The sequence below is a fragment of the Hylobates moloch genome, unplaced genomic scaffold (genome assembly GCF_009828535.3).
Source record: "Hylobates moloch isolate HMO894 unplaced genomic scaffold, HMol_V3 SCAFFOLD_8, whole genome shotgun sequence".
Classification (NCBI taxonomy): Eukaryota; Metazoa; Chordata; class Mammalia; order Primates; family Hylobatidae; genus Hylobates; species Hylobates moloch.
Genome location: NW_026652283.1, coordinates 41,112,788 through 41,127,217, shown reverse-complemented (window position 1 = coordinate 41,127,217; position 14,430 = coordinate 41,112,788). Strand labels below are relative to the sequence as shown.

Genomic DNA, 14,430 nt, shown 5'->3' with positions numbered 1-14,430 from the left:
TACATCCAGGGACCAGAATCAAGACATGCTTTGTCTGAATATCATTTTGAGCATCATCTGGACCAAATTTGACTATCATGTGAGCTTAATTTTGGCCTGCCTCACGTAAGTTGGCCATTGCTTCACAACATAGGAAATAAGCAGGCAAACACACATATATATCCCAGAGACACATGTATATAATATGGTAAGTGTACACACACGCACAGGTATCCAGGAAGAACTTAGGACAACCAGTAGGAACTATGATGACTTTCATATGGTCCAGGAAACGAACATGGAGGGGAACTGGTCAAGATGCCACATGATGAGATGACTATGGGTGAGGGGAACCAGCGTCTTAGTCAGTGAAACTACTCTACCAGTTTGCTTTGGAACTTAGTATTTCTTATTGCCTTAGCATGGAAGGAAGAAGTTCACAGGTTTTTCTTCCCAATATCCAGAACTTTTGGCTATCAACTTTTGAGTGACAATGCCACAAGGGAGTATCTTACTGCCCTGTGATCACAGATAATACAGAATTTATGTTCTCCTAGACTGCTGTCTGCCACAAAATGGCATAAGACAAAAAAGGTGAACCAGGTCTAAAGGGTTAGCTGTAAGTGTCTTCTAGTGCTTTTGACTGACCAACACATCATGGAACCCCAGTAAAGAAACACAAGACAAATGGCTGCTAAGGTGAGGTTAAAAATTAAGTCACATTGGTCATGGAAAGCTAGTGATCGTGACTCTGAATCAGCAAAGCTGCTTTCATATCATTCAAAAGGTATCCACCCAATATCTGGAGATGAAAACTAAAAGTACCTTTTGTTCTGTCTGGTGAGCCAACTGGCTCTGAAGCTGCTGAAGCTGATTTGCAGAACCATCACAAAGGTCATGGTAAGCCTTGTTTAGGGCATTCAATTGCTCAGATATTTGTTTCTTCTCTTTTTCTGAGAGCCTGGAAGACAAAGCATTAAAGCTTTTTTAGGAAAAAAAAAAAACAACAATCTCCAAACTCTGCTCTATTGCTTCAAAATTGCTACTTCTTCATCTTGGAAGGATGATCTTCTTCCATATTCATCGAAGACTTTGGCATTTCAGTCAGTTCTTCTATCTCAAATCAAGCCACGGTTCTTGGTGATGTCAATGCTATGTCACCCCTATGCTTGTAGTTCAAATGACCTCATCTCCACTTTAGCCCCACCCCCAAATGTCAAACTTAGACCCTTCTATCATCTGAAATTATTCTGCTTCTATAATCTTAGACTTCAAGAATCCACTATATGATTATAACTCTACCTTTCAGTTTTATCTTTCTTTACTCCTTCTATACCTATTTTCTTTTTAAAATAAAATATTTTAAACAGGCAGAAGAATGTAACAAATTCTCATTTACCTGTTATCTAGATACCCAGCTTTCATTTCACAATTTACCATTTTACATATTTGCTTTCGGCCCTTTTCTTTTTCTTCTCTCTTTTTTTTTTTTTTTTTTTTTTTTGAGATGGAGTCTCGCTCTGTCACCCAGGTTGAAGTGCAGTGGTGCGATCTTGCCTTACTGCAACCTCCACTTCCCAGGTTCAAGTGATTCTCCTGCTTCAGCCTCCCGAGTAGCTGGGATTCCAGGTGCCCGCCACTACACCCAGCTAATTTTTGTAATTTTAGTACAGACTAGGTTTCACCATGTTGGCCAGGCTGGTCTCGAACTCCTGACCTCAGGTGATTTGCCCGCCTCAGCCTCCCAAAGTACTGGGATTATAGGCGTGAGCCACCGCACCTGGCCGCTTTAGACCCTTTTCTAAGAAATAAGACATTACAGATATAATTAAAGCCCACTGCATATTTGTCACCAAGTCCATTCCTTTCCCTTTCTTCCCAAAGGTAACCACCTCCTGAATCTGATGAATCCTGCAACTTTCTTTTTTCATTCCACATTATGTTTCTGAAAATGAACTCTGTTGATTCAAATGGGATCTATCCATCAACTCATGGATATGTCTTAGGCCTTTCTTAATGCCTCCATTTCCTCTTATTCTATCAGTCCTTTCTATTAAGTTTCTTTTCTTCGGAGGCCAGACCCCACAATCCATATTCTCGATCAGTTCCTTACCATTATCCTTGTACTGTCCACTCACTAACCTGATAAAAGCCCAACCCCAAATCAATCAAAGCACCAGTCTCTTCTGCTCCTACACTAAGGCTGCTAGGTAAATGCAGTTAGAGAAAAAAAAATTCCACAACCACATAGACAGAGCCCACTGGTTTCCAATCTCAACCGGGCCACAAAACTTCCTGACAACCCTCTCGTAAATTCCCAGCCAAGTCCCTCTTCCTTTCTCCTCGGCACCATCCTTTCAACAAACCGCTCCCCCTATTTCAAAGAGAAAATACAGACCACTGGGCACTAATTCTCTTACTTTCTGGCTTCAGTCCTAACAAATGTACCTCTATCCATACCTTTCTTAATCTCCTTTCCCTCATCTCCACCTCAGAAAAAAAGTAGTCCCAATTTCCTGTTTAAGGTTGTACTTTCTAACTATCAATGAGTTTCATCCTCTTGCACGTCCACTGGGACCTTTCTCTAATTATCTCCTCCCCTTTGTCCTTGAGACTTACTCGAAAACATAGTTAAGTCCATCGTATCTTTTAAGAAAACAAAACCCTTCTTGACCATATATTCCATTTTTAAATATTGACTCTATTATATTTTTTGCTCCTATGTCCTGGCTTCTTGAAAGAGCGTTCTGTTTCACCTTGCTTGCCTCCAATGTGCTCCTCACCATACTAAATCTGACCTTATCCCACAACTTGTCACCAGAGGCACCAAAGACTTCTAACTTTGCCAAATGTAACAGATATTTCTCAACTTTTCTTGACTTCTGAACGTCTCTCCTTTTTGGAACTCTGTTCTTTCTTAGGTTCTGAGTTATCACTCATAATTTTCCTTTTCCTCCCCTGAGGCTTCCTTAACAGGCTGAGAAGCCCCAAAAAGCCCTTTTGAGTAATCTACCCACATGGTTTCTAATACCCTGATAATTCAAATCTCTGTCACTTTATGTGATAATTTTCATGTGTAACCACATCCATAGATTCATTATCCTTAATATCTCTTGAATATTAGTCTCTTCATTTCCATTCCTCATCATTTCTTGCCTAAATTATCAGAATAGCCTCTTAACAGGCCTCTCAGCCTCTATTCTCACCACATGTCAATCCTTTCTTTATATAACTGTTCTAGCAACCTTTAAAAGCAAAACACAAACATGTTTAAAATCTCTTCCCATGGCCAACAAATTAAATGCAAACTCCTCAGTATGAACTACAGGGTCCCCATAATCTGGCTCTTGCTGCCCTGAATTCTCCATTCTGAAATCTCATTATGGCCGTAACTTTTAGCCTGATAGACCAGGTGCCCCAGATGTGCCATAATCTCTCATTTAATACTCACTTATGACCATGCTTGGCCAAGAAGATCTGTGATGTTTTAATAGCTTCAGAGACTTGTTCTTTCTTTGTTGTCAGCTCTTCTGACAGAACCTACATGGTAGAAATAAAGAGAAAAAGCTTCAAAATCCAAGAATTAAGAGTCAAAAATTATTTAAAATTATTATTTTTTAATCCTAGAGAAAATATGCAGCTTAGGTCAAATTATCACCAATGAGCTACAGCTGATAAAAAGGTACAAGAACAAACAAGATGGCTTCTTAAGTTTCTTTAAGTTAACATTTACTCAGATAGCAATCACTTCTGGAATAGCCCACATGTGACTTCTACTATTCCACCTAATGTATTATCACATATTATTCTACCCAGGTAAACAGAGATGGACCTTCTTCTCACCTGCTGTTCCAAAATAGCTTTTTCAATGTCTGTTGATTCTTTGGTCTCGGATGAGGTAGCTTTTCCTTGTGTATTCCTCGCTAGGGTAGACACCCAGCCCAAAAGTTCTTTAACCTTCTCCACATGTTCTTGTTTCTCCTCTTCTACCACTTTCTAGAACAGGAAATAGAAAATCAATATGCTAGCAATGTCTTATTAGGCTGGCATGACTTCAGATTTTCTTAAATGAAGTCTTCCTAAAAACAGATACAAAAGTTACCTAAATAAGTAGGCTGTGAAAATAACCCCAATTAGCCCAGCCTACAGTATTGCTCACAGGTGTTTGTGAGCTAAATTTATTATACCTAGGTTTAATACCTTTCTGAAGGCCGGGCGCGGTGGCTCACGCTTGTAATCCCAGCACTTTGGGAGGCCGAGGCGGGCGGATCACGAGGTCAGGAGATCGAGACCACAGTGAAACCCCGTCTCTACTAAAAATACAAAAAAATTAGCCGGGCGTGGTGGCAGGCGCCTGTAGTCCCAGCTACTCGGAGAGGCTGAGGCAGGAGAATGGCGTGAACCCGGGAGGCGGAGCTTGCAGTGAGCCGAGATTGCGCCACTGCACTCCAGCCTGGGTGACAGAGAGCGAGACTCCATCTCAAAAAAAAAAAAAAAAAAACTTTCTGAAAAATAAAAACAAACCACTGTTTTATATATAATAGGCACTCAATAATTATTTGATGCTTTTTAAAAAAATCTCTTCACATATAGCATCTTACTCATTTTCATAATTCTTAGGTTTACAGGTGAATCTGTAAGAAGAGGAGAAGAGACTGAAGCCTACTGAGATTATATTATGTAGGTATGGATATAAAGAAAGTCTTGCTAATTTAAAAAGCAAAAGATGATATGGTTAATGTTTTAACAGTTTTTCTTTTATAAGAGAGGCTGAATATGCAGAAACTTATTTTACAAAGACAGAAGATTTGTACAATTACAAAAAGATGCCATGCTCATTACAATAAATTCAAACAAGTCTAAAATACATAATTATGTAAGTTAATGTTATTTCCCCAGAAATTTGGTATAGGTGCCTATAAACTTCTTTCTATGCCATGTCTTTGTAGTACACAGTTTTGTTTTTAATGAAATCATAATTATACATAGTATTCTAACTTCCTTCTCTCAAATAAAATATATATTATATAATAATTTAATTACATGTTACATATATAGCATATATTTGGCTGGTTTTAAAAATTTTTTTAATTTTTGTGGGTACATAGTAGGTGTATATATTTATGGGGTACGTGGGATATTTTGGGCTTTTTTTTGAGACAGCCTATTGCCCAGGCTGGAGTGCAGTGGCACAATCATGGTCATTGCAGCCTCAACTTCCCAGGCCCAAGTGATCCTTCCACCTCAGCCTCCCAAGTGACTGGGACCACAGGCGTGTGCCACCATGCCCAGCTAATTTTTAAATATTTTTTGTAGAGAGGGGATTTCCCTACGTCACCCAGGCTAGACTCAAACTCCTAGACTCAAGTGATCCTCCCAACTCAGCCTCCTGGGTACCAGAGACTACAGGCACACACCACCGTGCTGGCTAAGATGTTTTACTGTACTTTCAAGACGATTTTGGACCCAATTGTCCTCACCTCCTCCTCCTCCAGACGCCGGAGTGCATCACTGATGTATTTCACGTGCTGAGTTGTTAAAGTCACCAATGCCGTGTAGCGAGTCCTTAAGTCCATGAACTGTGGTTCAAAAGAACAATTTAAATAAATCATCTGCCAGAAAATGAAATTTAAATAGTTGAAAATAAGAGGAAATGTTCACGCAGTCATATGTTCACCAGAAAAGTGAGCCCTAAATCAAAATGTAAGGCCCAGGCAAATGAATCTTTCCTTAAGGGAAGACAGTGGTGTATTTCCTTCCCCCGCCCTCTCACCTCTTGAGTGATGGCATCTGAAGAGGAAAGCATGCGACGGCGCTTGCCAGGGGATTTCTGCTGCGATTCCACAAAGGCCTTGTATGTCATTAGTTGCAATTCATAGTCCTAGGAAAGGATGAATTTCGCTACAGTTACTCAAGGTTTTATAATTCACACACATCATGTAATAAATCATAGCTTTTTATTGCTGGAAGCGTTTTGGTGACCACTTATGCTGGAGGTTAGCAAACTTTTCCTGTAAAAGGCCAGACAGAAAATATCAGGCCATACTATCTCTCTCATTATAAGTGAAAGCAGCCATAGGCAATATATAGATGAAAGGGTGTGGTTGTTAGAATAAAACTTTACTCATGAACACTGAAAACTGAAGTTCATATTATTTTCACATCATAAAATATTATTCTTTTGATTTTCTTTTCAACCTTTTCTCATGGGCCATACAGAAACAGGTGTGTGGACAAGATTTGGCCTGTGGGTCATAGTTTGCTGACGCTTTAGTTGCAGTCTGACCAACCCTTTCATCTCATCTGTGGGGAAAGTGAAACCCAGAGAGGGGATGTGAATTTCCCTAATTAACTAAGTGGGTAAGTAGCAGAGTCAGGATTAGAATCTTAGTTTTCTAATCCCTAAACCAGTATTCTCATTTTACCATACTATTCTGCCACTTCCTCTGCAACCCTGCAAGTTCTGCCCTAGTCCACCCTCTTCTCTCACATGAAGTAGCCTTATGAGTGCAGTAGCCTCTTAGGTACTTTCACTGCTTCTAGTCTGATCTCAATTTATTCTCTATTGTTCCACCAGAATACTTTTTCTAAAACGCAAAGATGACATCATTCTTCTCCTTAAAAAGCTTTCAATGATCTAGAATAGAGCTTTTCAAACACCAACATGCATATAAATTATACGGGGATCTTATTAAAATGCAGAATCTGATTCAGCAGGTCTGAGATTCTACATTTCTAATAAGCTCCCAGGTGCTACTGATGCTACTGGTTCAAAGATAACACTTTGAGAAGCAAGAATAGAAGACAAAGCCAAAACAATGGAACAAGGCCTGTCATGGGTTGGCCCTAATCTCACTGCTCATTTTCCAAAGTCACTGCTCCTTATTGTGCCTTCTAGCTATATCAGAATACTCTCTATTTCCTCATATAATCAAGTATTTTCATTCTTCTCTGCCTGGGATTATGCAGTTCCTTTGCCTAAAATGTCCTTCTGCTGTCTACTTCAAAAAACTCTGGGTAGAATGAAAACAAGGAATGAATTTGTGAAGGAACCCATAAAAAATTAGTAGTAACAACATTAAAATATAATAGTGGTAGCAATTGCTACCACTTACTGAGTGCACTTTAGGTTTGAGGCATGGTCCTGTGTATACATTATCTCATTTAATCTTTACAATCACTCAGTGAGGTATTATTGTTCTCCTTTTATAGATACAGTAACAGAAACACAGGCTAAGTGCATACTCAAAGTAAGCCTGGAAAATGGTGAAGGGTTTGAACTCAATTCTTTCTTACAGTGAGTGTTCTGTTATTAACTAAAGGAATGCCTTCATTCAAAAAGTATTTATTAAGCATCTTCTATGTACTTGCCATTGTTTTGAGTGCTATACACACACACTGAGAAACAAGTCAGGAAAAACTTTGCTCCCTTGGAACTAATATTCTAGTGAGAGTCACAGAATAAACAAATAAATATATAATAATCTCAAGTTATTTTTTTCTTTTTCTTGGAGAGAGTCTTTCTCTGTTGCCCAGGTTGGAGTGCAGTGACACAATCACGGCTCAACAGCCTCAATGTCCCAGGCTCATGTGAGCCTCCCACCTCAGCCTCTTGAGGAGCTGGGACTACAGGTGCACACCACTACACCCAGCTAATTTAAAAAATTTTTTGTACAGATGGGATCTTGATATGTTGCCCAGGCTGGTCTCAAACTTCTGGGATCAAGTAACCCTCTTGCCTTGGCCTCCTAAAGTGCTGGGATTACAGGTATAAGCCACCACACCTGGCTTCAAGTCATTTTTCTTTAAAGATATTCTAAGAGAAATAGGGGAGAGCTAAATCATTCATGGCCTTATAAACCATGTAAGAATTTAGAATTTTATTACGACTATGATACGAAGCCATTGGACAGTTTTGAGCAGGAGAGTGACATGATCTTATTTACTGTATTTCATCTATTCTAAGGTACACATTTTCTCCACATTTTAGTCTTTCAAAGTGGAACATATTTTAGAATCAATGGCATGTCACATAACTGGCAGAGTTTCTTCTTTTTTCCTCTTTTTGGCATGCAGAAAATTATGGTGTAGCTTGTAATCAATGGAGTCTAAGATTCAGTGACATGCAATATGTTCTAAAAAGGGGATTTTGGCTACCGTGTGGGAAAATAGCCTGTGGGGGCCAGAGCAGAAGCAAGAGACCAGCTCAGAGGGTACTGTAGTAGTCTAAAGAAGATTCTTCACTGGAATGTGAACTAGGGAAATAGAGGGGAGATAACGACAGGCAGTCAGATGTGGGACATGTTTGAAGACAGAGCCAACGGAGAATATAAAGCTTAAGGCAAAGAAAAGAGTTTAGAATGACTCCTGGGTTTTTTGCCTCAGCAACTAGAAAAAAATGGCAATACTATTTCCTGAGATAGGAAAGACAAGTAAGAAGCATATTTAAGAAGAAAACTCAAACATTCTGTTTTTGCCATGTTAAGTTTAAAGGGCCTACGGTCATGCAAATGGAGACTCCTCAAATCACAGCCAACGTCTGCTACTTCTCCAAGCAACCCCAGACATGGAGTTGCAGGAAATACACATCTGCTTAACTGAAGGATCAGGCCAGCTTGTAGCATAAGAACCCTGCTTAATTTGTCTAGAAACAGAATCTACAGTGAAGATGTAGGTTTTCCTGAGCTGGCGATGATTCATGTTCTTTTTGGGATGTGGTAAAGTTACCTTCACAATAGTAGAGTACTGCTGGGAAAATTTTTGACATTGATCCAGTTTTGTCTGATTTCTCTCAATTTCTGCAAATAGGGCCTAGAAAGCAAAATATCACAACATTATCATTGCCATTACCACCATTGAAAGAGCTGAACATTTACTATGTTCTAAGGCAGTAGTTTCCAAACCTTAGCTGCATCAGAATTGCTGGAAAGGGTGGTTAAAACACATACTGCTAGGCCTCACCTCCAGAGTTTCTGGTTCAGTGGGTTTGGGTTCACAAATTTGCACTTTTTTGTCTTTTTAATCCTTTGTAGAGACAAGTTCTCGCTTTCTTAACCAGGCTGGTCTCAAATTCCTGTCCTCAAGTGATCCCCCTGCCTCGGCCTCCCAAAGTGCTGCAATTACAGGCAGGAGCCACTGTGCCCAACCCAAGAACTTGCATTCCTAACATGTCCCCAGGTGATACGGATGCTGCTAGTCTGGGGTCCACACTTTGAGAACCACTATTCTAAGTATTTTACATGTATCACTTCAGTTAATCCTAGCAACGATAATCCCATAAGGTAGGTTAAATAAATAACAAACTATGTCCATTTTATTGATAAGGAAGTAGAACACTGAGAGGCTAAATAACTTCTTCAAAGGCTGATAGTGATAAGTGAGCCAGGATTGGAATCCAGGCAATACAACTCCAGATCTCATACTCTTAACCATAATGCTAAACAAAACAAAACAAAACCAAATATCAACAAAAAAAATGCTTAAAATAAATGATTTTCAAAAAAAAAAAAAATATATTTTCTTCTACTTACAATTTTCCCTTGGTTTTCAAAACCCCATATCTAATCCTAGTAAATTAAATGTAATATAAAAAAACAAAATAAAGATAATTTTAATCTGTCCATCTAGTGGTTTCAATACAGTTACAGAAACTCAGAACTGAAGGTACCTTACAGGTTCTCTAGTCTAAATGCAAAACCAGTATCTTAGGACGATCCTGCTCCAACTACTCAAAGAAAAGGGAATTTGGAATATCTTCCACTTGGAGGAAGCTTTAATTGCCAGTACATCATTTTCTTTTATGATAAAGAAAATTTAAATTTCTAACTCTTCCCGCCAGAGCTACTACCACACTCACCGTCTGCTGGCTGAGCTGCTCCGAAAGCACTCTGCTATCCTCTGCCTGGCCTGGCTTCATCATTTCCTGCTGGGCAGTGGTTTCCTCAATCCACTTGATGAGAGTTCCATGGCAGGCTCGGTAATCTCCCAGAACTTCCTGGATACTTTCTAGCTCAGATTGGCTAGAAGAACAAAGGGAAACTGCTATCAGATACCTTGGTATAAATACAATAAAGTAAATGAGGTAATTCTCTCTTTAACCCATGTGTCCAGTTGGGCTTGACCACAAACGATCCATCTTTACCTACGGGGAACAGCGATGCAAGGCTGAGTAAGACCTATGCATGTACCAGTGCCCTATGGTCGAAAAAGTGAGTAGAAACCAGTTGTGACCTGCTAGCCCTGGATGCTGCCTTGTGGTCTAGCATCCCACAATAATCCTTGTCAAATTTTTCACCTAGGTTGCCAAGAATTATCAGGGTGACCAATAAGGTAGTATTGGCTGTACAGTTCTATTCCCTGATGACAGAGTACCTGTCAGTACAGCACAGCTATGATTTATGAATCACTATAATTTCTCAGGGAGAGAGGGGAGAGAAGTGAAAAATAGTCATTATTTCCTGCTACTTCCAATAAGTCATATCACTTCTCTTAGTCTAACCAGCTTTGTGATAATACTTCAATTAGAATGAAAACTTAGGAGTTGTTAAGCTCCTCTCCCTACAAATTCCCCTAACCAGCTTGGCCTCCAAAAGGTGCAGTTTCTGTCCTTCCTATTTACATCTGTCATTAGAAGCAGGACCTCTAGTAACAGAGATGAAAAATTACTGAATTAGCGAATGAGATGAAAGCAAGAAATTCTGTAAAGCACCATCATAAAAAATGGCTCATATGTAGACACAAAGCTAATAAAACAAGAACTAGAGTATAGGTTTTGTCCTTGAGAAAAGATCATCAGGGATCTTTCAAGTCTACATTCCAGGAAGCCATTGTCATCAGTGGCTTAACTAGAAAAGACCTGGGACACAGAAGAGGCATTACATCTGCTTTGAGATTGCTGGTCTCACCTTTCTGTCACTTACCTGTCCAGAATTTATGTGGTTTTTAAATTTCCACCCCTCCCTATCCATTTCTACCTTTAAATATAAATGTACACATATAACTGTTTTTGTTTAAGACCTAGTCCCTGAACTCTAATAGGAGAAAAAGGTGGGGCCACCATTCACCGAATCTCGAGCTGGGCAATGACTCGGTGCCAACGCTCCTGCAGCTGGGAGCCTTTTTCCTGATAGCGCTCCAAATCCAGATTTCGCTCTGGTGTCAGACGACTCATCTGCTCTGCCACTGCCTTGGCCTTGGCAATTTCCTCATCTAGGACTGAAAACACTGAATTCTTGTCCTTCACATCACTAAGCCAGTGCTGTGGAAACATAAATACAGAAACAGGTTGTATATTTTCCATGCTAAAAAGGAGTCAGTCTAAGGTAGGAAACAAGGACACGGTCTACAGCTATTTCCACATTGTATCTGTGATTGTGCCCTGGAATGTTTGTGCCAGGACTGCCTCCACATGTCATGGTCTCTGCTTTCCTGATACACACTGGGATGCCAAGGACAGGCAGTACTCTATAGAGAAATGCGCATAGAACTTGTGTTTGAAACCTGGCTTCACCACTTATAACACATGAAACCAAAATAAGTCATTTAGCCAGAGTGAGTGTTGGTTTTCTCATCTGTAAATGGAGATAAAAATCTCTTCTTGTCCACCTCACAGAGTGGCTTGTGAGAATCAAATTAGATAACAGCTAAGTGATTTATAAACTTATGGCACAACCACTGACTGTATCCAATTAATCCATGATTTTATTAAGGTGAAAAGGGAAAAAATAAATAGAAAAATCTAGTCCTTTCTCTTCCCTTTCTAGCTAGACATACTTCTCAGTCCCTTCTTCTTTGAATACATATTAAAATATATTTAATGACATTCTGCCTTATGCAAATGCAAATTTAAATCAGTGTCATGCCATCCAAAATTGCATTTCTCTGCTAACCCAAAGCAATGAATATGTTAAGTCAGCCTCCTAAGAAACTCAGAGCAACTCACCCGTAATGTCGACCGATGGGCCTCCAGAGCTGAGAGATCTGCCAGTACTGCTTCTTCTTGACTCAGCTTAATCTCATAACCTTTGACCAAGAGTTCAGCATCCTGTATGCTACGTACTATAACATCGACTGTCTTTAACCTATGGGGACAAATACACATTCCTTCATTAACACATGAATTTTAGGAGCCAGGGTTATATACCTGGAGTGCTATATAGAGAGGTTCATAAAACATAATAACCAAAATCAATGTCATCATTTTTAGATGTTAACAGGATTTTGTGAAAACAAGTAAACATGGTTTTTATGCTGCCAATTTAAGCCAATTCAAAATAAATTTCTAAGTGGCACTGGAACATGCATACATGTGGTGGACTCATGGAGCAAAGGCATGAAGCCAGAAACCCATTTTACACTATGAAGAGTTTAAGATGTGCTACTCTTCAAGGTCATAGGTAGAGATGGGTGGGAAGAGGGAAGACCTTCAAAGTCTAATACCTACTGTAACTAAAAACTTCTCTTTTTATTCTTTAGTTTCTCTTTCTTTGTCTTCATGCCATTAAGTATTTATTTTCAGAAATATTGAATCAAACAGAAGTGAGGTAAATCATAGTCCCAACACTGCAAATTAATTCCCCTTCCATATCACTGGCACTTCTTCACTGCAGTCCAAATGAACCTACTTAATGTTACTAGGAACTGAAGCCAAGACCTCTCGTTATTAGTACATGCTCTTCAGGATCTAGAATCTCTCTATTATTCATGAAACACTCTAAGCCTTTCTCTTTCTTATCCCAATGGAAAATATTGCCCTTGGACCCAAAACCTCAGCTCACTCACTTATTCAGATATACAGTAGAGAGACCATACACATGGTCCATCTTCTCCACCAGCAGATTCAGTTCTGAGCGCAGAGTTGGGACACTTGAACTAGATGGAGACTGATGGAGAAAGCTGTCACATTTCATAGAAACTGCATCCAAGTCTGACCTCAGTTTCTGTAAATCCTCCTGGGTGTGCTGCCAGGAACAAGACACACATAAAGAGGGAGACAGAATTGAACAAAAAAGGTAGAAAGAAGTCCACATTTGTAATAGCTAAATATTGGAAACCACCTAAATGCCCATATATAGGAGGCTGGTTGAATAAACTATGAAACAGCCATAAGATGGAGAATTATGCAGCTGTAAATGAAATGATAAAGATTTCTGGGAATTAAGTGGTTTTAGGATATATTTTTAAGCAGAAAAAGCGAAGTCAACAGAGTATATAGCATGTTATATTTTGTACATAAAAGAAGGGAAAATGAGAAAATATATGTGTATATTTTTATGCAAAGAGACAGACATAAAGGATAACCAGAAACTAATGAGATGAAAAGAATGGAATTGAAAGGATCAAAGGAAGGCAAATGGGATAAAAGGACTAGCTAGAGGGGAATACACTTCTTTTTGTATAGATTTGACTTTTAGAACCATGTTAATATTTTACATTCTTGTAAAGAAATAAATAAGGAAAATTGAAGGGTGGCTCTCAAACGGAACACAACAGAAATATATAAGCCTAACTGTATTTCAGATAAATAACATAATCACACTGAAGGGGAAGAAAGGGTAAGAACACACACAAGTAATTTCCGAACACAGTATTCGAACTATAGATATACCTTTAGGCTAAAGACATAAGGAACTATAAATAAATGTTAAACTCTAGTTTGGTAGGTTTGTTTACTGCAGTGAGTTAACAATTCTGAAACTGCTATCTGTAAATGCTAGGATTTAACAATAAGTAAATACATTGTGGATAACATAAAGCAGGTTTTTCTCTCTTGGGGGAGGGGGTTAAAAATATGGAAAGAGGCTAGAATAATCCCTGTGCTATGGGTTGGGAACTGGATGGGGAGACAAATACATATGAATTCGTGTGTGTGTGTGTGTGTGTGTGTGTGTGTGTGAGAGAGAGAGAGAGAGAGAGAATTGAGAGATCAATAAATATATTGACCTATATTTATATCTGCAAACTTACATACATGTATATGTGTGTATATGTAACACATGTGTGTATGTGTGTGCATATGCATATATATATTTGTAAATACATGTTTTCTTTTTTTTTCTTGAGACGGTGTTTCGCTCTTGTTGCCCAGGGTGGAGTGCAATGGCATGATCTCAGCTCACTGCAACCTCCGCCTCCCGGGTACAAACGATTCTCCTGTCTCAGCCTCCCAAGTAGCTAGGATTACAAGCACATGCCACCATGCCCGGCTAATTTTTGTATTATTAGTAGAGATGAGGTTTTACCATGTTGGCCAGGCTGGTCTCCAACTCCTGACCTCAGGTGATCCACCTGCCTTGGCCTCCCCAAAGTGCTGGGATTATAGGCGTGAGCCACCACACCCAGCCTATGTTTTCTAGCTCTGTCTGCTAAGTGGGCCTATAAGCAATAATACTCCAACAATGAGTACATTCGGCACCCAGATCTTAGTTTCTAAATAATATTCTCTGCCCAAAA

At 39.3% G+C, this 14,430-nt stretch overlaps 1 protein-coding gene across 33 annotated transcripts in view; it reads right to left on the bottom strand.

Moving 5' to 3' along the window:
* LOC116472985 (microtubule-actin cross-linking factor 1, isoforms 1/2/3/4/5) overlaps positions 1-14,430 on the bottom strand; it is a 404,777-nt gene that overhangs the window by 161,462 nt on the left and 228,885 nt on the right. For all 33 annotated transcript variants that reach the window (XM_058441923.1, XM_058441919.1, XM_058441922.1 and 30 more), the window contains 10 exons: positions 12,760-12,938; positions 11,921-12,059; positions 11,043-11,236; positions 9,836-9,998; positions 8,707-8,790; positions 5,753-5,860; positions 5,460-5,558; positions 3,823-3,975; positions 3,431-3,519; positions 805-940 (listed from right to left, as the gene is read on the bottom strand). In XM_058441923.1, the coding sequence (XP_058297906.1) occupies positions 805-940; positions 3,431-3,519; positions 3,823-3,975; positions 5,460-5,558; positions 5,753-5,860; positions 8,707-8,790; positions 9,836-9,998; positions 11,043-11,236; positions 11,921-12,059; positions 12,760-12,938 (1,344 nt within the window). The remainder of the gene's footprint in view (positions 1-804; positions 941-3,430; positions 3,520-3,822; positions 3,976-5,459; positions 5,559-5,752; positions 5,861-8,706; positions 8,791-9,835; positions 9,999-11,042; positions 11,237-11,920; positions 12,060-12,759; positions 12,939-14,430) is intronic.